The sequence below is a fragment of the Podarcis gaigeae genome (assembly GCF_964106915.1).
Source record: "Podarcis gaigeae genome assembly, chromosome: 3".
Taxonomy (NCBI): domain Eukaryota; kingdom Metazoa; phylum Chordata; class Lepidosauria; order Squamata; family Lacertidae; genus Podarcis; species Podarcis gaigeae.
Genome location: NC_139680.1, coordinates 111,452,696 through 111,480,174, shown reverse-complemented (window position 1 = coordinate 111,480,174; position 27,479 = coordinate 111,452,696). Strand labels below are relative to the sequence as shown.

Genomic DNA, 27,479 nt, shown 5'->3' with positions numbered 1-27,479 from the left:
GAGCAGCTCTGTAGAATATCTTCCTTTTATTCTGTAACTACAACTATGATACAAAACTATATACAGAGCTGAATATTCTAAGCATAAATCAATGCTACACTGAGAGTCTGCAGCAGCAACCTTATCTCTAGACACGATCTCTAACACTCTCTCTCTCTCTCCCCGATACACTGACTGACTGACTCTCACACTCACACACTTTGATGTGGTGCTGAGGCAGAATAAGTAGATAGCAGGACACGCCTCCTCCTCTCTGGAGAGTCAGCAGAGGTCATCAGGAGATTCTTGGGTATGGGAGGGGTGAAATCTCCTCATCATGTCTTACCATTGAAAAGTTCTTCCTAATATTAAGTCAGAATCTTGCATGAAGAATTCGGCTGATGCATTGCATTCATGCCAGGTCTAGAACATGATGCATGACTCCATTGTCCCAATCAATCAATCATAACAATAATAATAATAATAATAATTTTTATTTATTTATACCCCGCCCATCTGGCTGGGTTTCCCCAGGCACTCTGGGCGGCTTCCAACAAAAGATTAAAAATACGTTAAAACATCAGTCATTTAAAAACTTCCCTAAACAGGGCTGCCTTCAGATGTCTTCTAAACGTCCAATAGTTGTTTATTTCTTTGAAATCTGATGGGAGGGTGCCACTACCCAGAAGGCCCTCAGCCTGGTTCCCTGTAACTTCGCTTTGTTCCAAGGCTGTGTGTCACTGGTTATTTTCAAATGTCGCTCTTTGGATTGATTTCAATGTGTATCTGTTACTTTTCAGGGGTTACCCTCCCAAAGTGGTTTGCATCATAAAGGTAAAGGGTAAAGGGACCCCTGACCATTAGGTCCAGTTGTGGCTGACTCTGGGGTTACGGAATTCATCTCACTTTATTCGCCGAGGGAACCAGCGTACAGCTTCCGGGTCATGTGGCCAGCATGACTAAGCCGCTTCTGGCGAAACCAGAGCAGCATGCGGAAACACCGTTTACCTTCCCGACAGAGTGGTACCTATTTATCTACTTGCACTTTGACGTGCTTTCGAACTGCTAGGTTGGCAGGAGCAGGGACCAAGCAACGGGAGCTCACCCCGTCGCGGGGATTCGAACCACCGACCTTCTGATCGGCAAGTCCTAGGCTCTGTGGTTTAACCCACAGCGCCACCGCGTCCCTGGCTTACATCATACTAAGTCACAAATAACTAGCAACCTCAAACCCAGAGGTGCTCAGGAATCCCAAGAAATCCCCTCCCAAGTGTGAATCAGTAGTTAAAATCACAGTAGTTTTGAAAAGTTCAGTCCGCCATCTTGATTCAAAATGGTGTCCCAGTGTATCCACACCTAAGACAAAAACCTGCCCCATAATCTCAGGAACCACAATGCAGAATTTGCTTGCTGTATCTTAAGAGCTGTCCACATCGAACAGACAAGCAACTTTCTAGATCCTTGAAAAGTCATTGTAACAACTCGTATAAATCAACGACAGTCCACACGAAAACATCAAAACTTTTCACAACTTTCAGTCCAATCTTGAACCAAATGCCACACGGTTCCTCATGATGGCAGTGATAGGAACCTGCAGCTCTGGACTACAACTCCCATCATGCCTGACCACTGGGCCACACTGCCGGGGCAGATAGGAGTTGCAGTCCAACAGTATCTGCAGAGCCCCAGGCTCCCCATTCAGGGAATTCAGCCATAGCACTTTGAATAATAATAATAATAATAATTTATTTATACCCCACCCATCTGGCTGAGTTTCCCAAGCCACTCTGGGCTGCTCCCAATCAAACGTTAAAAACAGTACAGCATTAAATATTAAAAACTTCTCTGAACAGGGCTGCCTTCAGATGTCTTTTAAAGATAGGATAGCTGCTTATTTCCTTCACATCTGAAGGGAGGGCATTCCACAGGGCGGGCGCCACTACCAAAAAGGCCCTCTGCCTGGTTCCCTGTAACCTCACTTCTCGCAATGAGGGAACCGCCAGAAGGCCCTCAGCGCTGGACCTCAGTGTCGGGCAGAATGATGTGGGTGGAGACGCTCCTTCAGGTATACAGGACTGAGGCTGTTTAGGGCTTTAAAGGTCAGCACCAACACTTTGAATTGAACGTACTGGGAGCCAATGCAGATCTCTCAGGACTGGTGTTATGTGGTTCCAGTGGCCACTCCCAGTCACCAGTCTAGCTGCCGCATTCTGGATTAATTGCAGTTTCCGGGTCACCTTCAAAGGTAGCCCCACGTAGAGCGCATTGCAGTAGTCTAAGCGGGAGATAACCAGAGCATGCACCACTCTGGAGAGACAGTCTGTGGGCAGGTAGAGTCTCAGTCTGCGTTCCAGATGGAGCTGGTAAACAGCCGCCCTGGACACAGAATTAACCTGCGCCTCCATGGACAGCTGTGAGTCCAAAATGACTCCCAGGCTGCGCACCTGGTCCTTCAGGGGCACAGTTAGAAAGAGATGCAGCTGTGCATCTGAATGTTAAGTGTTCCTGAGCAACCTTACACTCAAGTTTTTTAATAACCTTTCCCCCCCTGCAACAGAAAAAACCACTGATCTCAGAGGTGGCTACCTTAGCTTCCTACCACGATACTTCTGCAGACCATGTTCTCTGGCACCAAGAATAACTGGGCTCCAGGATGCAATTGCCGCTTAGCCCACATATCCCTTCTCAGTGACACCAGGATCAATAGCTTCCAAAGGAAGCAGATCACTTAGTGCATCTTGCATTTTCTTTTTCCTTTTAAGTCAGCCAGTTATTAATAGAACCAATCCACCGGTCAGGCTCTTAAGATATACCCGCAATTCTAAGCTTTAAAAGACTACCGGTGCTAAGCTTGCAAGAAAAGTTTACGAAGAGCACATTCATAATCACTGTGATTGTTGTGATTATTATTTCTGTAAAGTATTCGTGACTCCCATTTCTGTCCAGCAGGACCCCCAAAGCAATTAATTAATTAATTAATTAATTTTATTACCTGCCCTACACCCTAAGGTCCCAGGGCTGGTTGCAACAATTTAGAACATAAACCTCTAGCTGGTGCTACCCGAGAAACCCCACATTAAAGGTGCCATGGGGCTGAACAGCACTCCCCAAATATCACCCTCTGGAAACGACCAAGTCGGACCAGAACCACCACAAAGTGGTGCCATCCACCCCTAACTCAGACAGCCACTCCAGAAGGATACTTTTGTTTATGGTGATGGTGATGGTGATGGTGATGATATTGATATTAATTTCTTATTTATATCCTGCCCATCTGGCTGGTTTCCCCAACCACTCTGGGCAGCTCCCAATCAATATTAAAAACACAATACAGTGGTACCTCAGGTTAAGTACTTAATTCGTTCCGGAGGTCTGTTCTTAACCTGAAACTGTTCTTAACCTGAAGCACCTCTTTAGCTAATGGGGCCTCCCACTGCTGCAGCGCTGCCAGAGCATGATTTCTGTTCTCATCCTGAAGCAAAGTTCTTAACCTGAAGCAATATTTCTAGGTTAGCGGAGTCTGTAACCTGAAGCGTATGTAACCTGAGGTACCACTGTACAGCATTAAACATAAAAAACTTCCCTAAACAGGACTACCTTAAGATGTCTTTTAAAAGTAGGATAGCTGCTTATTTCCTCGACATCTGATGGTATCAAAAGATGCTAAGAGATTCAGGAAAATTAACAAGGACACATTTCCAATTCTCTCTCTCAACAGGTCATCCATATAGGGTGACCAAAGCAGTTTCTGAGCCAAATCTGGGCCTATAAACCCTGACTGCAATGGATCTAGAAGATCAGTTTCCCCCAAGAACACCTGGATCTGGTCTGGGACCACGTGCTCAAGAACTTTGCTGAAGAATTCCCTTCCATGCTATAGTCCAAGAACATTTTTATGACTGAATCTGTGGTTTGGATAAAGCAGCCCCACGTGTTTTGGGCAGGAGTAATAGTTGCTTTTTGAATTCCTTAATTCCTTCCATCTCTTTCCGTCTGAGTACCATCTGACAACATCCCTCTCCTTTCTCTCATCCCGGTGTCCTTTTCCCATCTCTGGCTTGCCCTTCAGAAACTTCTCCCCCCCACCCCCACCCTCCACTTCTCACAGATTTAACTATCATCTCCAGACTGAAGACTCGCAAAGCTGTTTTTGTATGCCTGGCTGGTCTCTCCCAGTCTCTTATTTAAGGCTTTTTCCCCCAACGCTTCCACCTGGATGCTTGCAGACTCCTCAAGCAGAAAGACGACATTACTTGAGCTATTCCAAAGCTGGCTGCCCCTTGCAGATCCACGGGAGGCTAAAGCCTGTTTCAAAGGATGGAACGTCACAAAATGGAAGCCACATTTTTATGTCGATTTATCACATTTGTCTTAACAAGAAAAGGGATCCTTGGAAGCTGGAAGAGACATCACCTTGCCAACAAAGGTCCGTATAGTTAAAGCTATGGTTTTCCTAGTAGTGATGTATGGAAGTGAAAGCTGGACCGTAAAGAAGGCTGATCGCTGAAGAATTGATGCTTTTGAACGATGGTGCTGGAGGAGACTCTTGAGAGTCCCATGGACTGCAAGAAGATCAAACCTCTCCATTCGGAAGGAAATCAGCCCTGAGTGCTCACTGGAAGGACAGATCCTGAAGCTGAGGCTCCAATACTTTGGCCACCTCTGGAGAAGAGAAGATGCCCTGGAAAAGACCCTGATGTTGGGAAAGATGGAGGGCACAAGGAGAAGGGGATGACAGAGGACGAGATGGTTGGACAGTGTTCTCAAAGCGACCAGCAGGAGTTTGACCAAACTGCGGGAGGCAGTGGAAGACAGGAGTGCCTGGCGTGCTCTGGTCCATGGGGTCACAAAGAGTCGGACACGACTAAACAACAGCAACTATTGACCAGGTCCTCTGAGGAGCTTATCATTTCTGGCAACAGATTGTTCAACTTTTTGTGGAATCATGGCACAGTTTGAAACTCGTAGGTTAAGAAAGATTCTTATTTTCACTGACACCCCGCTATCGATAAATCAAGTAAGATTGTCATGCGGCCTCCGTTTTTAAGTAAAGAAACGGGAGAACAGAAATCCTTCTCAGCAAAGCTGTTCGTCCAAAGATATTGACAGCCTGCCGTCTGCTTCCACCTTTTGATATGCAAGGCACCAAGTCTGCGAGATAAAATTTAACAAAAGCTTATCCCAAAAGCCGCTCATCTAGCAAGCCTTGAGATTCCCAGAGTTTGTAAAACCCACACTCAACGAATTTAGAAATCTCAGCTGCTGTGAAAGAAACAACGACAGAAAGAAACATCTATAGATGTGCATAAAGATAAAGGTAAAGGGACTCCTGGGGTTGCGGTGCTCATTTCGCTTTATTGGCCGAGGGAGCCGGTCACGTGGCCAGCATGACTAAGCCGCTTCTGGCGAACCAGAGCAGCGCACGGAAACGCCATTTACCTTCCCGCCAGAGCGGTACCTATTTATCTACTTGCACTTTGAGGTGCTTTCAAACTGCTAGGTTGGCAGGAGCAGGGACCGAGCAATGGGAGCTCACCCTGTCGCAGGGATACAAACCGCTGACCTTCTGATCAGCAACTCCTAGGCTTTGTGGTTTAACCCACAGCGCCACCCACGTCCCAGATGTGTATGGTGCAATCTAAAAGCAGTTCCAGATTTATTCAGGTTCCCATCAAACTCAGACAGGGATGAAGGGAGCTGTAGCCTGACAATATACCGCGAACCCACAGAATTCCCCATCCCTGGGCTATCCCTGACCTAAATCAATCCTCCCAGGGTCATTCATACACAGTTGCAAGCAACAAAAGGACACATAGAAGCCAGAACGCCTCCGAGATGCCCAACACATGGCTTTAAGTTTCTAAAAACCTATGTGTTGTCGTGGGGTAGAATCATACATCCATACGGATGAGAACAGCACCTACCGGAATGATGATGATCTGTATCCAAAATGAGACAGGATAGGGATCAGCTGGGTCCCATGCAAGGAGGAAAGCAGAGTGAGACATGCCTTGATCCAGTATATCTGAAGGGCCTTCTGGCAGTTCCCTCCTTGCGAGGTTACAGGGAACTAGGCAGAGGGCCTTCTCGGTAGTGGCGCCCGCCCTGTGGAACACCCTCCCACCAGATGTCAAAGGAAAAAACAACTACAGTAGTACCTTGGGTTAAGTACTTAAATCGTTCAGGAGGTCCGTACTTAACCTGAAACTGTTCTTAACCTGAGGTACCACTTTAGCTAATGGGGCCTCCTGCTGCTGCCGTGCCACCGAAGCACGATTTCTGTTCTCATCCTGAAGAAAAGTTCTTAACCTGAAGCACTATTTCTGGGTTAGCAGAGTCTGTAACCTGAAGCGTATGTAACCCGAGGTACCACTGTACCAGACTTTTAGGAGACATCTGAAGGCGGCCCTGTTTAGGGAAGCTTTTAATATCTGAAGGACTATTATATTTTAATATTTTGTTGGAAGCCACCCAGGGTGGCTGGGGAAACCCAGCCAGATGGGCGAGGTAGAAATAATAAATGTATTATTATTATTATTAAGCATGTCGCAGAGAGGGGGAATAGCCTCACTTTGCCTCTTTTCACCTTCCCTATGTTGTTGCCTTCTGGAATATAAAGGTAGAGTAGGCAACCTTTCTTTAGCTCAAGGGTAGGGATGTGTGGCGCTGTGAGTTAAACCACAGAGCCTAGGATTTGCCGATCAGAAGGTCGGCATTCGAATCCCCACGACGGGGTGAGCTTCCATTTCTCGGTCCCTACTCATGCCCGCCTAGCAGTTTGAAAGCACGTCAAAGTACAAGTAGATAAATACGTACCGCTCCGGCGGGAAGATAAACGGTGTTTCCATGAGCTGCTCTGGTTCGCCAGAAGCAGCTTAGTCATGTGGCCACATGACCTGGAAGCTGTACAGCGGCTCCCTCAGCCAATAAAGCGAGATGAGAGCCACAACCCCAGAGTCGGCCACGACTGGACCTAATGCTCAGGGGTCCCTTTCCCTTTCCCTTTTTAGGGATACGTGAACCTCGGTGTGAACACAGCCAAAATTTGCGCTTCTCAAAATTTTGCAATGTAGTTCTCCACTCAAGCAATGTGCACAAGAATGCAGACACAAGTGGCATTTGATGTATAACTTAGTGAAAATAACATACACTATGCATATCAGGAAATAGTACCTTGCCAAAAAAAAAAGTATTTTACACAAGAAATTGGATACAAAATTTGTACATTGGGAGAATAATAATAATAATAATAATAATAATAATAATAATAATAATAATAATAAATAATAATAATAATAATAATAATAATAATAATAATGATGTATTATTTCTACCCCGCCTATCTGGTTGGGTTTCCCCAGCCACTCTGGGCGGGGGAGTTCGGACTGAAACGCTGTTCAATTTTCTTAAGACTTTTTGTGAATTAAAATCACAAACTTAATGTGCAATTGTGGAGAACTGAACTTAAAGAATGGAAAAATTAAGAAGAAACCCAAATGGGCATAGAATCATAAAATAGAACCACAGAATTGTAGGTCCAACCCCCTGTAGTGCGGTAACCTTTCACCCAACTTGGCACCCATCCCTAATTCTTACTGGCTCCACCTACATTTGTGCCACATGCCAATCAGATGTTGCCATGACCTTGTCATAAGATCACATGATGGGCATACATTCTCTGCTGCCAACCTAGCTACCCTGTGTTCATTTTCCACAGCTATTTTTATTTTCCGTAGTGCTATAAACAGAAGAGCTGCTTTGTTCTACCAAGAAAAATAGGTCACCAACAACAGGATTTTATTTTATTTTACTCTTTTTGCAAACATGATCGCAGCATATAATCACTTCCAACCATTTTACTTTATTTTGCACTTTTCAACCACGCAGTCTCCTTCATAGAGATAATCCTGTTAAAAGGGCATTAGCTTCATTTGAAGTTTCAAAACCAAGGTATCTTTCCCCCAGACCTTCAGCTCGCTTAACTCGGAAGCGTGTCATGCTGATTTTAATGGAGCTCACCTCCTAGTAAGTGGGCTTAGGATTCATTACTCTGTAGTCCAACTCCTATAATCATTCTGACATCCAGGGTGAGTCAGAGCTGGAGACAGGGTTTAATTCAGGCAAAAGGCTTCGTTTTTTAACTCCCATTGATTTCAATGTACCTAGCAGGCCTTAAAAAGAAACTCCAATGTTCCTGAGTGAACAAACCAGCCAGGAATGTCCAGAGTGAGGAATTAACTCTTGTTGTCAAAAGTACTATTATTATTATTATTATTATTATTATTATTATTATTATTATTATTATTTATTTCTACCACACACATCTGCCTGGGTTTCCTCAACCACTCTAGGCTGCTTCCAACAAAATATTAAAATACAATAGTCTATTAAAGATTAAAAGCTTCCCTAAAGAGGGGTGCCTTCAGACGTCTTCGAAAAGTCTGGTAGTTGTTTTTCTCTGTGACATCTGGTGGGAGGGCGTTCCACAGGGTGGGTGCCACTACCGAGAAGGCCCTCTGCCTGCTTCCCTGTAACTTGGCTTCTCGCAGCAAAGGAACCGCCAGAAGGCCCTCAGCGCTGGACCTCAGCGTCCTGACAGAACGGTGGGGGTGGAGACGCTACTTACAAGTTGGGGAAAGGCAGGTTCATAAGTCCCATGTCTCTCACCTACTCCTAGGTGAGCAGGAGTGCCATCTAGGGGGGCTGGGGGGGCAATATTTTCAAGGAGGGGCCCGCTGTGGTGATCACACAGGGTCCCCGGACATTTCACTGCCTATTGATCCCTGTGCCACCACTTTATTTCTCGCTGCCACCACCCAGGTCCTACCTGGTACAATACTGAGTCCAGTCAGGGTTAAATTGGAACATAAACTTCTGTTTATTTATTGCAGTTTAACAAGCGTGTGGTTTCATAAACGGTATCGGTCAATTACAATCAGGGGGTACCTATCCAGACCTATAACTTCCGCTACCTGCTCTCACTCACTAAACCACCTCTCAGATATTTACTTGTCTTCCTAGCCCCTAACTGTTCCTGACTCACCTTATTTCGCTACACCAACTCAGCCTACCCACAGACTCTATCCCAATTCACTCCCACTCCAACCAACCTCCCAACTCCCAACGAACTCCTCCCTTCACCCCTCACAGAGCTGGTTTTATAGTCCCTCTGACTCCACCCCCCTGGATTCTGATTGGGTAATCTGTTTAACTATTTCACCTCCAGCACTCTCATATGTTAACGTCACACCCGCCCCCCAAAAAATCCTCAAAAACATGGCTATCCTCAAAAACATCTTCGTCCTGGCACATGCCTTCAACAAAGGAAAGTGCTCTGGCGATATCCACCTGCACAAAGCGTCTTCACCTTAGAATCATAGAATCATAGAGTTGGAAGAGACCACAAGGGCCATCGAGTCCAACCCCCTGCCAAGCAGGAAACACCATCAGAGCACTCCTGACATATGGTTGTCAAGCCTCTGCTTAAAGACCTCCAAAGAAGGAGACTCCACCACACTCCTTGGCAGCAAATTCCACTGTCAAACAGCTCTTACTGTCAGGAAGTTCTTCCTAATGTTTAGGTGGAATCTTCTTTCTTGTAGTTTGGATCCATTGCTCCGTGTCCGCTTCTCTGGAGCAGCAGAAAACAACCTTTCTCCCTCCTCTATGTGACATCCTTTTATATATTTGAACATGGCTATCATATCACCCCTTAACCTCCTCTTCTCCAGGCTAAACATGCCCAGCTCCCTTAGCCGTTCCTCATAAGGCATCGTTTCCAGGCCTTTGACCATTTTGGTTGCCCTCCTCTGGACACGTTCGAGTTTGTCAGTGTCCTTCTTGAACTGTGGTGCCCAGAACTGGACACAGTACTCCAGGTGAGGTCTGACCAGAGCAGAATACAGTGGCACTATTACTTCCCTTGATCTAGGTGCATCCTCTGTTGGAATACTCTGCCCACAGTTTTGTATGGGCTATCCGGAGGGAAATGCGGGGAGAAGTGTGATCACATAAGAAGGAACCACACACCAGAGTTCCGAGGTGGGGAATAGAGATACTTTTGCTGTGCATGATCGATAGACATGCTCAAACAGCCCCATGCCACAGCCCAGAGATTGACAGATCTGTCCATCCCTATCTCGGCTTCACTAGCTTTCTCATTTTCCACCAATCTTCAGTTCGCCACACTGCTGCAGCCCTCTGCAAGTTTTTAAATGGGGAAAAACCTCACAAACATTCACAGCAGCGTCTTAGGGCTTATTTTTCCCAACACGCACATTTTAGGGTTAAATTGTTGCCTTATATCTACCTCACCTGGGACATGGGTGGCGCTGTGGGTTAAACCACAGAGCCTAGGGCTTGCTGATCAGAAGGTTGGTGGTTTGAATCCCCGCGACGGGGTGACCTCCCGTTTCTCGGTCCCTGCTCTTGCCAATCTAGCAGTTCGAAAGCACGTCAAAGTGCAAGTAGATAAATAGGTACCGCTCCAGCGGGAAGGTAAATGGCGTTTCCGTGCGCTGCTCTGCTTTGCCAGAAGCGGCTTAGTCATGCTAGCCACATCTCGGCCAGTAAAGCGAGATGAGTGCCGCAAACCCAGAGTCGGTCACGACTGGACCTAATAGTCAGGGGTCCCTTTACCCTTTATCTACCTCACCGCAAGCAGTTTTCCCTAATAGAAGGCATTTCTGCATGTTATTTTCTCTGACGTGTGCATTTCATGAAGGCTTTTCCTTAACGTACACACTTCTGTACGTTTCCTCTTGCACACAAACAGCTGCGTCGCAAAATCCAGAGGAGTGTGGATTTTGAAGGATAGGTACGTTTTGGATTTTGTTCTGTTTTGGAAAGAGCGAATTAGATTAAGCTTGCATTAAAATGTAAACTGAAACAAATGTTTTCCCCTGTAGAAAATGCTTCCTCTGCCATATTCACATTCTCTCCTAGAGTGCAAGGCCTGAGACGCGATAAAAGTTCAAGTGCGGCAGGAGAAAGTTAACACTTTAAAAACTGGGCTTGTTCCAGCTGCTTCCTCTAGATGAGAAAGAACCTGTTTGGATTGCAGCTTTGGTCGTGGAATTTGTAATGGTGTCAGGGGAGCAGCCTTCTGGCCCTCTGCTGATGCCCAGCGGACCTTTAAATGCGATTAGTCTGATGACCAATATACATACTAAGGGATTTCCGCTCGGTTCCTTTTGCCAGATGTGCACGTATTTAGAAAGCCTTAAACACAAGTGGAAATGCAGCAAAGGCAGAGATGACAGAAACATTATCTTTTGTTCCAAAAGCTTTTGGAGCTTCCCAAACGATTTGCGTGCATACGTGCAGAATGTATTTTGTACATCTCCTTCAGCTCTCGGTGCACTACAAAAGACCGTCTTGAAAAGGAATTAGAAGAGGTTTGTTTATCTCGCATTGTCTCATCCTGTCCAGCCTCTTAAGGTTAAGAAACATATCAAAATTATGGAATATCACAAATACAGATGGGGTGAATGCCTGCCCAGGATCTTCCAGGAACGTCACGGAACCAGGAAGCCAGGCTTGATGCTGCGTCAAGGACTGATTTACGAATTACACAAATAATAATAATAATAATAATAATAATAATAATAATAATAATAATAATAATATTTTATTATTTATACCCAGCCCATGTGGCTGAGTTTCCCCAGCCACTCTGGGCGGCTTCCAATCAAGTGTTAAAAACAGTACGGCATTAAATATTAAAAACTTCCCTGAACAGGGCTGCCTTCAGATGTCTTTTAAAGATAGGATAGCTGCTTATTTCCTTCTCATCTGAAGGGAGGGCGTTCCACAGGGCGGGCGCCACTACCGAGAAGGCCCTCCGCCTGGTTCCCTGTAATTTCTCACAATGAGGGAACCGCCAGAAGGCCCTCGGTGCTGGATCTCAGTGACCAGGCTGAATGATGGGGGTGGAGACGCTCCTTCAGGTATACAGGACCGAGGCCATTTAGGGCTTTAAAGGTCAGCACCAACATTTTGAATTGTGCTCGGAAACGTACTGGGAGCCAATGCAGATCTCTCAGGACCGGTGTTGTGTAGTCTCGGCAGCCACTCCCAGTCACCAGTCTAGCTGCCGCATTCTGGATCAACTGCAGTTTCTGGGTCACCTTCAAAGGTAGCCCCACGTAGAGTGCATTGCAGTAGTCCAAGCCCTTTCCCAACCCACCAGATGTTTTGGACTTCCAACTCCCCTCCCCCCACAGCCACCGGGGGGGGGTGGAGTGTAGCTCAGCAGCAGCTGAAGAGCATTAAGCTGGGGAAGGATGGCGTAAAACAGTGAGGTGTGTGAATGTAACAAAAAGCTATTTGAAAATACAATTCAGGATCGGCTGGGGCTTCCAGCACAGCGAGGACTCTGCAAAGTCTTATTGGTTGCTGTGTAACATGCGGAACAGCCCTTTTCAGAAGCAACAAATGCCACCTGGCTACCTTTTCCCAACGTCCTCTGCTTTTGCATTTGTGCTTCCACCGCTGAAGATCATCACAGCACAAAATAGCGAAAAGCCAAGCAGGTGAAGCCATCCGAAACCTGCCTTTCATTGAGCAGCCCGAGAAGAATGCTGACATTCTAGCACAGCTCTTGTTGCAAGCATGCGATTAGAAGACACAACTGCAAGCTCTCAGGATCGGGTGCTTGAGTGTTGATTTCATGCTCTTTATTTCAGCTCAGGGTAAACAGTGAGTGAGTGCTTTCCACCAAAACCTCTGGCTATATATACATTATTTACACAATGGGTCCCATGTGATTGGCTGATTCAACTCCCCTCCTGGAGCCTGATTGGCCTGCAGGAACTGGCCAATCAGGTTGCTGATTCACTTCCTCCTGGTGCCCGATTGGGCTGCTCCTGCAGACCAATCAGGTTGCGGCCTTCTAGGATCCTACCTGCCTATTGTTCTAGGATTCAAGCTCAGTACATAGCAGCTTGGTTGCGATGAAATTCACCTAGACAGCTGCAGACCCTCAATATGTGTTGTTACTATCATCATCATCATTATTATTATTTGTATACCACTCTATACCTGCAGGTCTCAGGGTGGTCGAAACATAAAATTGCAATATAAAATATATTCAGAATCCTTGTTACTTCAGGCATTAGAAATGCACCCACAGCAATGTACAGTGGTACCTCGGGTTACATACGCTTCAGGTTACATACGCTTCAGGTTACAGACACTGCTAACCCAGAAATAGTACCTCGGGTTAAGAACTTTGCTTCGGGATGAGAACAGAAATCGTGCTCCTGTGTGCGGTGGCAGCAGGAGGTCCGGTTAGCTAAAGTGGTGCTTCATGTTAAGAACAGTTTCACGTTAAGAATGGACCTCCAGAATGAATTAAGTACTTAACTCGGGGTACCACTGTAATAGCTTTTTCACAGAGGCAGGCTTCACCCAGCTTTTGTCTATGCAGAGTTCGTAACTTTTATTATTATGAATTAATCACCTTTCATGTCAAGTCTCAAGGCAATTTACAAGCACACAACAACAACAAAAGCGTTTGAAAAGCAACACAAATAAACACCTAAGTCAGAGACCTAGAAATTAAATTTTAAAAAATCACCCAACTATTTTAAAAAACCTCATTGGAACAAAAACGTCTCCTCTTAATAGGGATGCTGTTCCACAAAACAAGGGCAGCCCCATTGAAAGCCATCTTCTGAACTGCTGTGGGAGCAGGCTTCTGATATTATAGGGACTTTAAGACGGAACCCCACCCCACCCCCAGGAACCTGGTCTGAAGCTACAGAAGGTAAGCAGATTGGCACTCAGTGCAGATCCCACAGACAAGATGTTATAATGCATAGTTTAAAGATCCTGGGCCCAAAGGAAGTCAGACTATCCTCCACCAGGGTCAGGGCCTTCTCAGTGATGGCTCCGACCTGGTGGAATGCTCTGTCCCATGAGACCAGGGCCCTTCAGGATTTAACCTCCTTCTGTCGGGCCTGTAAGACAGAGCTATTCCACCTGGCCTTTAATTTGAATTCAGCCTGATCTTTTATTTCCCTTTTCTTCCCTCCCCCTCCCCTTCTATGAAGATTACCTGCTCTGGGATCCCACAGCTAATTCTCCCCTGGCCTCCTCGCTGGCCCAAGTAGGACCAATTCAGCCAGCTAGCCCTGGGGATTATCTAATTGATTTTTGAATTTTATTGTTATTCATGTTTTTATACTGTATTTTTTGCTGCTTTTATAATTAAGTGTTTTAAAGTGTTTTAATTTTTTTTGTTAGCTGCTCTGAGCCTGGTTTTTGAACTGGGAAGGGCGGGGTATAAATAAAAATGTATTATTATTATTATTATTATTATTATTATTATTATTGGTAGTAGTTTGCCCACGCAAGCAGTCTAGCCGCCATGTTCTCTGTTTCACAGCACCCCAAAAGCCTGCCAAGCAAATTTAACCAGCGGAAACGACTGGCAGAGAAGAAACTGGTGCATACGCCGTGCAGAATGGCACAACTTCCGAAGCTATTGTGCCTCTCCAGAAACAGCGGAGGCACAGCTGTTTCGGGGAGTTCTGAACAAAAAAGCCAGCATTCCCCAGGTGACATTGGAGAGACGCCAGAAATCACACACACACATCCCGAAGAACAAAGCACCCTGCAAATCCGTGCCTCCCATTTTCCCAAACTTTGCAGGAAACGCCTCAGTGCAGGTTGTTATTGTTTAATTAAAGAAATAACGGGCCAGCCTCTATTGTCCTAGCCCATATTGAGGAGCTGGTGTGCGAAGGAAGATGGTCGTTTCAGAATATTCCTTTTAATTTACGAAAAGGGGCAGAGCAAAAGCAAGAAAGAGCCTTTTCGATGGCACTGCCTGCTCCTCAGAAGGCGAAACCTGCTTCTCTGGGAGACTTGTCAGGCGCTCCATCCTTTCTCAAAGCCTTTTTATATTCGCCCAGGCATTTTAATCTATTTTTAGATTGGAGGATGCTGCTGTGCTTTTGTTACGCTGCTCAGGTACTCCTCAAGTGCAATCTTATGCATCTCTCCTCCTGGAGGTCACTGGCATTTACGGTGGAGGGATGAGGAACCATGCCTATTACTGGACTCCCATCGCCATCATCCCCCAGCCAGCATGACCAATGGACAGAGAAGATGTGAAGTGGGAGCCAAGCAACGTCTGGAAGAAAACAGGTTCCCTGTCACTTAGCTCCACTAAGGGCTGCCCATTTGAATTGCTCACAGTGCCCCAGAGTGATGCCACGCTGCCATCGTGAAAATTTAGAAGGCTCGCTCAAGGTCTCATCTGCCCAGTGCAGAAATCCTTGATGGTGATCCCTGCCAGGGCACCGAAGTTCTCCCAAGCCCACCACCAGTGGTGTAGCATAGGTTGCTAGTGCCCGGGGCCGTGCAGATGGGGGAAAACAGAGAGAGTGTGGATGCACATTCAGCATCCTCATCCACAGAAAAAAAGAGTTGTTCCGTTGTCTGCAGAGGTCACTTCCTGGTTCACATGAAGAAGTCGTTTTCAACAGAGCCCAGCAATGGAAGCATGCAGCTGTACTGAGGAAGCACTGGTTGTTGAAATTTTGCGCCCCTAACAATTTTGCACCCAGGACAACCTACATATAAATAATTTTTATTGAATTTTCAATTTTACAACTCAAATTAAACATTTTACATAGTTTTATATATCCAGTGACTTCCATCCTTCTCCTTCCATGGTTCATTTTGCTTATCATTCCTGCATTTTTTTACTTTAACCATTTTAAGCAATTCTCCACTCTTCCATCACTCAAATATGAATTACTCTGTTGAAGTTTTGATCTTAATACTGCCAGAGTTTTCAGCTGCATACAGTTATTTCCCATCTACTCAATAAATATTTTCCACCCTGCTTTGAATACATGTTCTTCTCGCTCTCTTATTCTATGTGTTAAACCTGCTAGTTCTGCATATTCTAACATCTTAAGTTGCCAATCCTCCTTGCCTGGGACCTCTGTCACTTTCCAGTTTAGTGCTAACGAAATTCGAGCTGCCATTGTTGCATACATAAATACATTTTCTGGACACCCAGGAATTTCTGTCTGAACTATTCCCAACAGGAACGACTCCGGTCTTTGGGGGAAAGATATTCTAAATATTTTTTTCAACTCATTGTAGATCATCTCCCTGTTTGTTTGGGGGTTTTTTTTTACCTTTTTACATGTCCACCACATATGAAAAAATGTTCCCTCCATTCCTTTACATTTTCAACACATATCTGATTCTGTTCTATATATCTTAGCCAACAAACTCTGGGTTAAGTACCATCTGTGAATCATTTTCATAGAATTCTCTTTCAACGTGTAAAACGCAGCAAATTTCAAATCATTTTTCCAAAATTTCTCCCAGAGGTTTAAGTCTATGTTGTGTCCTATATCTATTGCCCAGTGTGTCACTGGAGCTTTGAGTAGCTCGTCTTTTTTCCCCCATTCTAGCAAAAAATTATACATTTTAGACCAGTGTTTATCCATATTCTGTAATAATTCTCTTTCAAATAGTGAGGTTTGGTCCAAGAAGTAAAGAATGCAGAGAGAATAATTGGGTGCACTCTTCCCACCTTGGATCAAATCTATTCTTCCAGGTGCCATAAGAAAGCTGCAGAAGATAGCGCAGGATAGTGCACACCCCGGAAATGATCTCTTTCAGCTTCTGCCTTCTGGAAGAAGGTACAGGGTTATAAAGACTAGGACTAGCCGCCTGAGAAACAGTTTCTAGCAAAATGCGATTTTGGTTTTAAGCGCAGTGTAAGGTAGTCTATATGGGAGTATACTGTATTTAATTTTGGGGTATCAGAGTTTTTAGAGGGCTAAGCAGGCTGGGATAGGAGGCTTGTTGGTTTTGAATGTCTGATGTAGATTTTTCCAATTTCGTTGTTCTGTATGGGACAATGACAATAAAGATTACCGTTTCGTAATAACCCATTTTTTAATCTTAACATATCATGTAGCTGGTGGTATTGTAACCAATCCGTAACTTGGCTCCTTATATATTCCATTGGTTTCAGTCTGGGTTTATTCCCTATAAAGTCCAACCGATCCCTATATGGGACAACAACCTCTGTGCCCCCACAAGCTATGGCACTGCCCTCTGCTCCCCATAAGCTTCCTGGGGGTGGGTGAATCCTGGTCCAACTCGCCATCACGCTACTGACGCCAAAACATGAGCTGATGGATCCACTGGGCAGAGATGTCCAGTCGGCAGCGCTGATAATCTTGTCATGCCACAGGGATCCAGAATGGGAGGCAGGGATGGAGCCAGAACTCATAAATTTAGAAGCGCCAGCAAAACTAAAACAGCTTGTCACAATGGTTCCAAAATAGCAACAAGTTTCAAAATACAGCTATCTATCTTTTCCCGGAGCCTCCAGCCCTCTGAGCGGGCCTGAAACAAGATTTATTTTGCCAGATAGTTTGTTTCTAAAATGGAAGGCATGTCTCTTGGCAGCAGAGAAAAGAGGGCAGCCACCCAGAGCTGAGAGTCTGCCAGGTTTCATCCAACAATCTCCACTGTGTCCAGTGTTTGCTTCTGTTACAAGCAATGGGGGTGGAGGCTGCCAACATTTCCCACATCAGGGCTCTCGTCTCCTCTCTCGCCAAAGTCGCACCACAGAGAGTAAAAGATGCTAAGAACCTGTACCTGGTGAGAGGCACCGATTCCGTTCACCTTCCTCCGTTTAAGTTAAGACGGCAGAGCCTTTGGTCTTGGTGGCAGGCGATCTGGTTAGGAACAAAAAACCGCATTGGAATGCTATACTTGAAAATGCTATGCTTTGATGCTGCACCTGACTTTTCAAGGATTATGGACAATACAGTCATACCTCGGGTTGAATGTGCTTCGGGTTAAGCGCGTTCGAGTTGCACTCCGTGGCAACCCAGAAGTAACGGAGCGCGTTACTTCCGGGTTTTGTCACTCGCGCATGCGCAGAAGTGGTGCTCAAAATGATGTCACTCGGATGCGCAGAAGTGGCGAAACCCGATCCGTGCACGCGCAGACGCGCTGTCACGTCTTGTGTTCCGTTCAGGATGCGAACGGGTCTCCGAAACAGATCCCGTTTGCATCCCGAGGTACCACTGTATATGGATAGGATACTGGTCTCGGACAAATACAGTGGTACCTCAGGTTACAGATGCTCCAGGTTACAGACGCTTCAGGTGACAGACTCCGCTAACCCAGAAATAGTACCTCGGGTTAAGAACTTTGCTTCAGGATAAGAACAGAAATCGTGTGGCGGCAGCAGGAGGCCCCATTAGCTAAAGTGGTACCTCAGGTTAAGAACAGTTTCAGATTAAGAACGGACCTCCAGAACGAATTAAGTTCTTAACCCAAGGTAACACTGTATTGTCAACCGGCCCATCGACTGCCCACTGTCGAGTATTCCAACCTGGGTTTTTGCCTGAACACTGGGGTTGCTTAATGGCCAGCCTTGTAGGAGAGAGGGTCTCGCAAAAGCACACACCCCTCATTTCAAGACAGCTCCCCTCCTGGCCCTACATCTCACCCCAAAGGACTTGCTCTTTGCCAATTAATCCGGTGGATATTTCAGTTGGTGAGAATGTGGGGCTGATAACATCAATGTCGCAGTTTCGACCCCCGTATGGGCCAACTGCATATTCCTGCATCGCAGGGGGTTCAACTAGATGATCCTCAGGGTCCCTTCCAACTCAACAATCATATGATCTATGGATTAAACCACACCATCCAGCACCTCCTATTGGCTATGCGCTGTAGCTGCAGGACTCTTTGAACAGGAACTGGGACACGGGGTTCAGGAGGAAGAAGGAAGCAAACTCACAGCATGCTCACTGGCAAGGCAAACGAGAACATTAATAATAATAATAATAATAATAATAATAATAATTTATTATTTCTTCCCCGCCCATCTGACTGGGCCTCCCCAGCCACTCTGGGCGGCTTCCAACCAAATATTAAAAACAATACAGCATCAGACATTAAACTTCCCTAAACAGGGCCACCTTCAGATGTCTTTTAAAAGTAAAACAGTTGTTTATTGTCTTGACATCTGCTGGGAGTGCGTTCCACAGGGCAGGCGCCACTACCGAGAAGGCCCTCTGCCTGGTTCCCTGTAATCTCACTTCTCGCAGGGAGGGAACCACCAGAAGGCCCTGGGGGCTGGACCTCAGTGTCTGGACTGGATGATGGGGGTGGAGATGCTCCATCAGGTATACTGGGCCGAGGCCGTTTAGGGCTTTAAAGGTCAGCACCAACACTTTGAATTGTGCTCAGAAACGTACTGGGAACCCATGAAGATCTTTCAGGACCTATGTTATATGGTCTCGGTGGCCACTCCCAGTCACCAGTCTAGCTGCCGCATTCTGGATTAATTGCAGTTTCCGGGTCACCTTCAAAGGTAGCCCCACATAGAGCGCATTGCAGTAGTCCAAGCAGGAGATAACTAGAGCATGCACCACTCTGGGCAGACAGTCTGCGGGCAGGTAGGGTCTCAGCCTGCGTACCAGATGGAGCTGGTAAATAGCTGTTAGATTCAGATGAAGTGCAGCAATTTCAGAGAGCAACAGGGAAGTAGCACTCCTTACCCCCTCAACATTTTTCTTTGACAGGGCCCATGGTTGAGGTGGCAGAAGCAAAAGCGTTTGGCCACCACTGACAGTGACCATTTTCACTCCAAGATCCCCTTTGGTCTATTGGCTCCCAGTACGTTTCCAAGCACAACTCAAAGTGTTGGTGCTGACCTTTAAAGCCCTAAACAGCCTCAGTCCTTTATACCTGAAGGAGCATCTCCACCCCATCGTCCAGCCCAGACACTGAAGTCCAGCTCCGAGGATCTCCCGGTGGTTTGCCTCACTCAGAGAAGCAAAGTTGCAGGGAACCAGGCAAAAGGCCTTCTTGGTAGTGGCGCCCTTCCTTCAGAAGTCAAGGAGATTAAGAACTATGTAACTTTTAGAAGACATCTGAAGGCAGCCCTGTATCGGGATGTTTTAAAGGTTTGATGCTTTATTATGTTTTATATATTCTGTAAGCCACCCAGAGCAGCTGGGGAAACCCAGCCAGATGGGTGGGGTTAAAAATATAGTCATCATCATCATGAAACAGCTCAGGATCGAAGGGATTTGGGGAATATGGAAGGAAGCTCTGAACTGCTACTTTCACCTATGAGTTTTGCCCTACCTACCCCAAATAACTTTTTTTTTCAACCACTGCTACTGCTGAATCCATTGTCTTTGCTGTGGAGAGAAGGAATCACTTGTTCAAGGCTCTGTAAACCTTTTAGAATCTTCTGAAATACAACTGTTTTAATAAAAGTCATTTTCTCCCTTTAACTCTTCTAATCAATCAAAGAATTGAACACTAGTCAACTATTAGACAGTATTTGACAGGTTAAAATTGACCAAGGGGTTGGTTTTTTATTTGATTTGATTGGGCAAATCTATAAAATGATATTCATGCCGTTCACATAGCCTAAAGCGGTTCCTTTAAAAAATCACACCAAGGAAAAGAATCATACCAAAGTGGTTATTCGTTACCACTAAATGTTTTCAACTTTAGCATACAAAATATTCCATAACTTTCATAGCCTTTAGGGTCCAGGGTCATCCCAGCCTCACACCTGCAATGCAAGAACAACCAGACTGCCACAGACCAATGTTCATAATCCAGATTATGGCAAATCTCAACACAGTGAAGCACTTTTGATGCCAATGAAACAGACAGCTCTAGAAAGTGAGCCAAGCTACACATTGAAGGAAGTTAACCCTGAATACATAGAGATAATTCTACATGGAGGAAAAATGCTAATCAGCTCATTAATTTATTACATTCTTACACCACTTTTTATTAACAGTTTATATATGCCCTCCCTAATTTTTTGAGAGCATTCCTGTAAGGTAAGTTAGACTGAGAAATATTGACTGGCCCAAAGACTTTGGGTATAATATACAATTAAAAGATTGGGAGAAATTGTGGAAAGAAGGAATTAAATTTACAGCATGTAATGCTTTGAAAGAAAATGTGATGACAATGATGTACAGATGGTATATTACACCAGTGAAATTAGCTAAAATGTATAAAACGAGTAACAAATGTTGGAAATGTAAGGAAAAAGAAGGAACTTTTTATCATCTGTGGTGGGAATGTAAAAAAGTAAAAAGCTTATGGGAAATGATATATAATGAGATGAAAAAGATGTTGAAATATACATTTGTAAAAAAAAAACCCAGAAGCATATTTACTTGGTATGGTAGGAGAAGATATTAGCAGACAAGATAATAAATTGTTTTTATATGCAATAACGGCGGCAAGAGTACTACTGGCACAGAAATGAAAGCATGAAGAACTACCGATGAAAGAAGAATGGCAGATGAAATTAATGGACTATGCAGAATTAGAAAAAATGACAGGAAGAATTTGAAACCGGCGGGATCAGAGGTTCTTAGAAGATTGGAGTAAAGATATGAACTATTTGCAAATCAACTGCAATCAACTGAATACGCTAGTAGGACTGAAATAAGTTTAGTAAAGAGGACTATATGAAATACTGCAGGTAAAATTTATGAAAAGGACTATTAGTTATGGATTTTTAAAAGTAATAGTGAAAATAATGAAATGCAAGACTAAGTGATGAAGAATGAAAATCATTAGGCATAGCTGATGGAAGTCCTAAAAACATTGTGTAAGATAAGATGTTATGTGGTATTTGGAAAATATATTTGCAAAAATTAATATACTTATACACACACACACACACACACATATACACACACACACAAATATAAAAATAGAGATACACACACACACACATATATATATACATATATAGAGAGAGAGAGAGAAATACTGAGTGGCCCAAAGTCACCCAGCAACCTTCTGAACCCAGTTGTTCACCGCCCTGGTCTCCAACACCCCACATGAACTGAGAAACTAACAGCACAAACGCAGAATGTGCGAAGGTCAAAAATGCAGAGGAAGATCTAGGTCACAGGTATCACAAAAGCACTCTGGATGTGGAATGCAGCCTCTCTGGAAGTTATTTGTTAGCTTGCTTATTTGTTAAAATCCTATACTACTTTGTAAAAAAATCCCTAAATGATTTCCATAAAAACAATAGAAATGCAAACGAGGTAAGTCTATAAAACTTTCAAAAAACTGGATAGAACCAGAATAGAACTGCATAAAGTATTACGGAGACAGCTGAGCAAAGTTCAAAATGGAGAATTAAAGAGTCGAGGTCTAGGAAAGCTTTTAAGAGGTGTTTAAAGGTCATTACTGACGCCACCTCATTAATTCCCCAAAGGCGGGCATTCCAGAGGGTGGGAGCTATCACTAAGAAGACATGTGCCCATGCTGTCAACAAGTAACACTTGGGGAATGAACAGCGGGGTCTCCTCAGAGAATTTCAAAAAATTGTCTTGGTTTGTACTGGGGGAGGGTCTCCTGGTCCCAAGTTGTTTAGGGCTTTCAATGCCATCACCAAAAACTTGAACGTAGCTAATAGACAGCCAGTGCAGATCTGCCAAATCGGGTGCAACTACTATGGCAAGGCTCTCCTAGTCCATGGAGAGTCACAATGGATGCGCTGAGTCTGTAATGAGCCCTCCAAGGTGACTACAGTGCTAGAGGAGTCTCTTGAGAGTCCCATGGACTGCAAGAAGATCAAACCTATCCATTCTGAAGGAAATCAGCCCTGAGTGCTCACTGGAAGGACAGATCCTGAAGCTGAGGCTCCAATACTTTGGCCACCTCGTGAGAAGAGAAGACTCCCTGGAAAAGACCCTGATGTTGGGAAAGATGGAGGGCACAAGGAGAAGGGGATGACAGAGGACGAGATGGTTGGACAGTGTTCTCAAAGCTACCAGCATGAGTTTGACCAAACTGCGGGAGGCAGTGGGAGACAGGAGTGCCTGGTGTGCTCTGGTCCATGGGGTCACGAAGAGTCGGACACTACTAAACAACAACAAAGGTGACTACAATCACCTGAGCCATTAGGGATGGAGATGGACTAAGAAGCATCCCCAAAAGATGCACTGCTCCTTCAGAAAGAATGCATTTCCATCCAGGACAGGTACACAATTCCTAGACCTGAGAATCAGCCATCCAGAGAGGTTTGTTAGGATTCTGTCACAGTAGTAGCATTCAGACACATACATGGCCTCTCATGATTTAGATGATACCAAGTAACAGAGGTGGCCATCATCAGCATACTGGTGATGCCTTGCCCCAAAATCTCCTAATGACACCCCCCATGATTTTATAGAGATATTAATTAAATAGCATTGGGGACAAAGGCATGCCCTAGGGCACCCCACATGGGTCAGGGCACACAGCCTCTAGAACCAAGTAGGAGTAATGCCATGGTGTCTCCAAGCTCCAACTCACAATGGCAAGCTAGGGCCAGTGGTGGCCAAACTTGGCCCTCCAGCTATTTTGGGACTACAATTCCCATCATCCCTGACCACTGGTCCTGTTAGCTAGGGATGATGGGAGTTGTAGACCCAAAACAGCTGGAGGGCCACGTTTGGCCACCACTGAGCTAGGCAGACACCATGGTCAACTGAGATATCTAGGAGAATCAATAGGGTCACACTTCCTCTGACCCAAAGACAGTGCTTCTCAAAAGGTGTGGCATGTGAAGCAGGTGAGGCAGGAGAGGGTGGCAAGTATGGCAAGAAGGTTTGAGTACAATCAAAGAAACCTTTGAGCATTTCAGTGCAGTAGGAATATACCACCAGAAACAATATCCATGCCTCTCTTCAAGAACATTGGCTGTTGTTCTGCAGTTCTCTATGACATACTGTGAAGAGGGATTTTCAGTTCTGACAAATATGAACATCCAGAAAGAGAGAAAGGCTTATTTGTACTGGTGAGGAGACGAGAGTTTGTTTGTCTCAAAATAGACCTAATATAAATGAGATGACCTGGCAAAAGCAAGCATAAACGCTTCAATGAGTTTGTATAAATACTTAAGGTACATATGTAAGAGGCTCATTTATAATTCTATTTTGGGGATAATATGTGTTCTTACATAGCTGCATTGTTTTATACTTTTTTGATGCCCCATGATCATATTATAAATTAGTTGTCCTCTGTGTTTTGTTTTGTTTTTAAAGTAAAGAAAAAAAACACAGCTTGGAGTTCTTTCCTTTAGTTTTCCAATGAAAATTTGGTGTGGCATGGGCAAATATTTATTCTAAAAGTGCGGTCCGAAGAAAAATGTTTGAGAACCACTGCCCAAAGAACTTCAGCCACCAGGGCAGCTGAGGCCAATTATCACCCAATTCTCAACCCAGAGTGAAATGAGTCAAGAAGATAGTCAGGTTTAGGTATCAGCTAAAAACTTAGAAGCATTTTCAACTTAGTGGGTCGGCTGTTGTTTTCTGAACTAACAGGCAGTTGATACGTTCTACGCTGCCATTTTAAAAACGTGTTTTCATTTATTTATTGCTGGGATCTTGTGACAAACGGCGGGGACATAAACCCCAAAAACAAACAAACAAATTTGCCCAATCCTTAGCACAAGCGTGGAAAAAGCTGGTGCGTTCAATCTGATGCTTTTTCAACAGAGACTTCCATTCAAATACCACCTGGTCAATGTTTATTTCGAGCCGACTAATTGAACATAATGCCTCTCTTGTTGTCATAATAAAAAAGGGGATCATATTTGGAAGTGGCGGAAGAGGAGCTGAATTCAGCTTTGAGCAGTAATTAAAGCAATGCTTCCTCTCTCTAAAACCAATAGGTAAAATCAACGCAGAGCTGGGCCTGCAACCTTTTATTGCCAATCTCTAAAGAGAGATGTGCTTTGGGACCCTTGAGTGCAATGGAATAGCAGAATAACCATCTGTACAGCATGTTCTTCTGCTGCGGTGAGAGAAAGCACAGCTGGTACTTTCGTGGTGCTCACGTCCTATTGGCCAGTCAGTTCCTTCATCTTCCCTGTTGGGCAGCACTGATGGGAAAGGGCCGTAGCTCAGCGATAGAGCATCTGCTTTGAATGCAGAATGTCTCAAGTTCAATCCCCAGCATCTCCCCTGTCCAGTTTGGGACTAACTCTCCCTAATCCCCTTACCAGCCAGAAACTGAATCACTACAGTAGATGGGGAGAGAGAGAAAGAGAGAGAGAGAGAAAGAGAGAGAGCGCAAACCTAAAAATAAGCATTTTGGATAATTAACGCTTTATTATTGCATGATTATATATAAAGGAGCCACAGAATGCAGCAGCTAGACTGGTGACTGGGAGCGGCCGCCGAGACCATATAACACCGGTCTTGAAAGACCTACACTGGCTCCCAGTATGTTTCTGAGCACAATTCAAAGTGTTGGTGCTGACCTATAAAGCCCTAAATGGCCTCGGTCCAGTATACCTGAAGAAGCGTCTCCACCTCCATCGTTCTGCCCAAACACTGAGGTCCAGTGCCAAGGGCCTTCTGGCAGTTCCCTCGCTGCGAGAAGCCAAGTTACAGGGAACCAGGCAGAGGGCCTTCTCGGTAGTGGCACCCGCCCTGTGGAAAGCCCTCCCACCAGATGTCAAAGAGAAAAATAACTACCAAACTTTTAGAAGACATCTAAAGGCAGTCCTGTTTAGGGAAGCTTTTAATGTTTAATAGGTTATTGTATTTTAGTGTTTTGTTGGAAGCCGCCCAGAGTGGCTGGGGAAACCCAGCCAGATGGGCGGGGTATAAATAATAAATTATTGTTTATAATAATAAAGTGGGTGTTTGACGTCATGGACACCAGCCAATTGGAGCTGTGCACAGGGGCATTCTACTTCAAACTCACAAAAGGGATATTTTGTGAGCTGTAACTTGGAGCAAAAAGGGTTCAGCTGAACGTAACATGGTACATATGCTTCTGGAGCAAAATGTTGTGCACTTGTATAATCTTATTCACATCCAGGACATGTTCTGGCAATCATATCCTTACTAATTAAGCCAAAGCATGTCCATGAATGCAGCCCCTTCACTCCTCCCATTGCTGTGAGCAGCAATTAAACCCAGAAACCTCTAATTAATTAACCACAATTCACATTTCATCTGAACCAGGGAACTATAATTACCAGCTTTGGAGCAAACCAGGACATTCAATCCAACAGCTTGGAAGTTGGTTTAATATCCTGGCTTGTTCCAAATCTGGTCACCATTGTTTCCTGGTTTGGACAAAGCAGAAACTATGGTTAATCGGAAACTTTGTGATTTAACTGCCGCTTATACAGAGAGAAAAGTTTTTGGGTCCCAGTGAAGGCTGGATTAAGTACATGAGACAAGGAATCCTGTCAGTATTTTCTTTTAGAAAAGGTTCACATTTAAGCATCAGGCCACCATGAAAGGCAGAGGAGCAGTAAAAACAAACTGGCAATTTTTCTAACACCTCATCCCTGTCACTTTTGGGGAAGCCCTGTTCTAAAACGTTCCAATTTCTTTAGTTGGAAAGCTTAAATAATAACCTACAGTCTATGCACAGAGGAGGAGGCGAAGGCCTGTGATTAATGTGCCTTATAAATCCTAAAGGAATGAAGAGGTTAAGTAAGCGGCGGCTGCCAAGAATTACACTAATGTAGTTATGCATTAAAATCAGTGTTGCTCACTCAGGCTCCCTAATCGCAGCTATATTTCCAAGAAAACCCTGCCAACCTCATGCTTTATACTTCATTAACTGTACCGAAGAGAAAGCCAGTATGCTATTTAAAAAGAGCTGAGTTATACGAGCCGAGCACCCTGCTCCCCGAGTCCAGCCAGGCCTTGAGAAAAGGCTTTGAGTAGAAAGGTCTTTCTGGATCAAACAACCATCACTTGTGACAGAGGTGGGGGCATCTGTTTCCTTTTGAGAGCTGTGTACCAGGGGCTGGCAAGGTCAGTGGGAAAAGTGGGTGGACCTATGAATGTTCATTTCATCTCTCTCTCTCTCTACCCACCACCAAGGCAAGGAAGATGCACTATTAGATTTCTAGCCCGGCAAAACAGGCATGACATACAGCAGGAGTGTGTCTCCAGCATGTTGAAAGAAAAGAGCAGTGAGATATATATATAGATAGATAGATAGATAGATAGATAGATAGATAGATATAGATATAGATATAGATATAGATGCTTTCGTAGATTTTCACGGGTACAGGAATGCAGGTTTTGGTGTCCTCGGGTGTCTTCCCGTGTAAAAGTTGGGGTGTCTAGGCGACGTTTCGACGAGGTCTCACTCGTCATCTTCAGGCTGGTGCTTTCGGCTTCTTGTTACTGGAACAGAGCGGGATCTCAATGTTTGAGTTCCTATAAATACTGTAGAGGGGGTGTGGTGTCTAGCCTCCAATGTTCTGGGCAGAGAGGAAGTTCCCAGGCTAGTGTGCCTTTTCTTCTTTTGTTCCTTAATTACTTGAGAGATACCTTGAGTGATTTCTTGAGTGATATCCTGAGTACCACTTAGGTGGGTCATTAGGTGTGGATTAGTTGCTAAAGTCTTTGTGTCTTGACCTCTTGAACTTTGTGAAGAGTTTTCCTGAGAAGATGGCTGTATTGCACTTAGTTGTGCTTTGG

At 44.8% G+C, this 27,479-nt stretch overlaps 1 protein-coding gene across 6 annotated transcripts in view; it reads right to left on the bottom strand.

Annotated features, from left to right (window-relative positions):
* The window catches only part of CCDC85A (coiled-coil domain containing 85A), a 159,420-nt gene that overhangs the window by 107,007 nt on the left and 24,934 nt on the right, over positions 1 to 27,479 (bottom strand). For 2 of the 6 annotated variants that reach the window (XM_083733576.1, XM_083733577.1), the window contains exon 3: positions 17,620 to 17,699. The exons of the other annotated variants lie outside the window; for them this stretch is intronic. In XM_083733576.1, coding sequence (XP_083589702.1) covers positions 17,662 to 17,699 — 38 coding nt within the window. In that variant the 3' untranslated portion in view covers positions 17,620 to 17,661. The remainder of the gene's footprint in view (positions 1 to 17,619; positions 17,700 to 27,479) is intronic. 6 annotated transcript variants of the gene reach the window in all.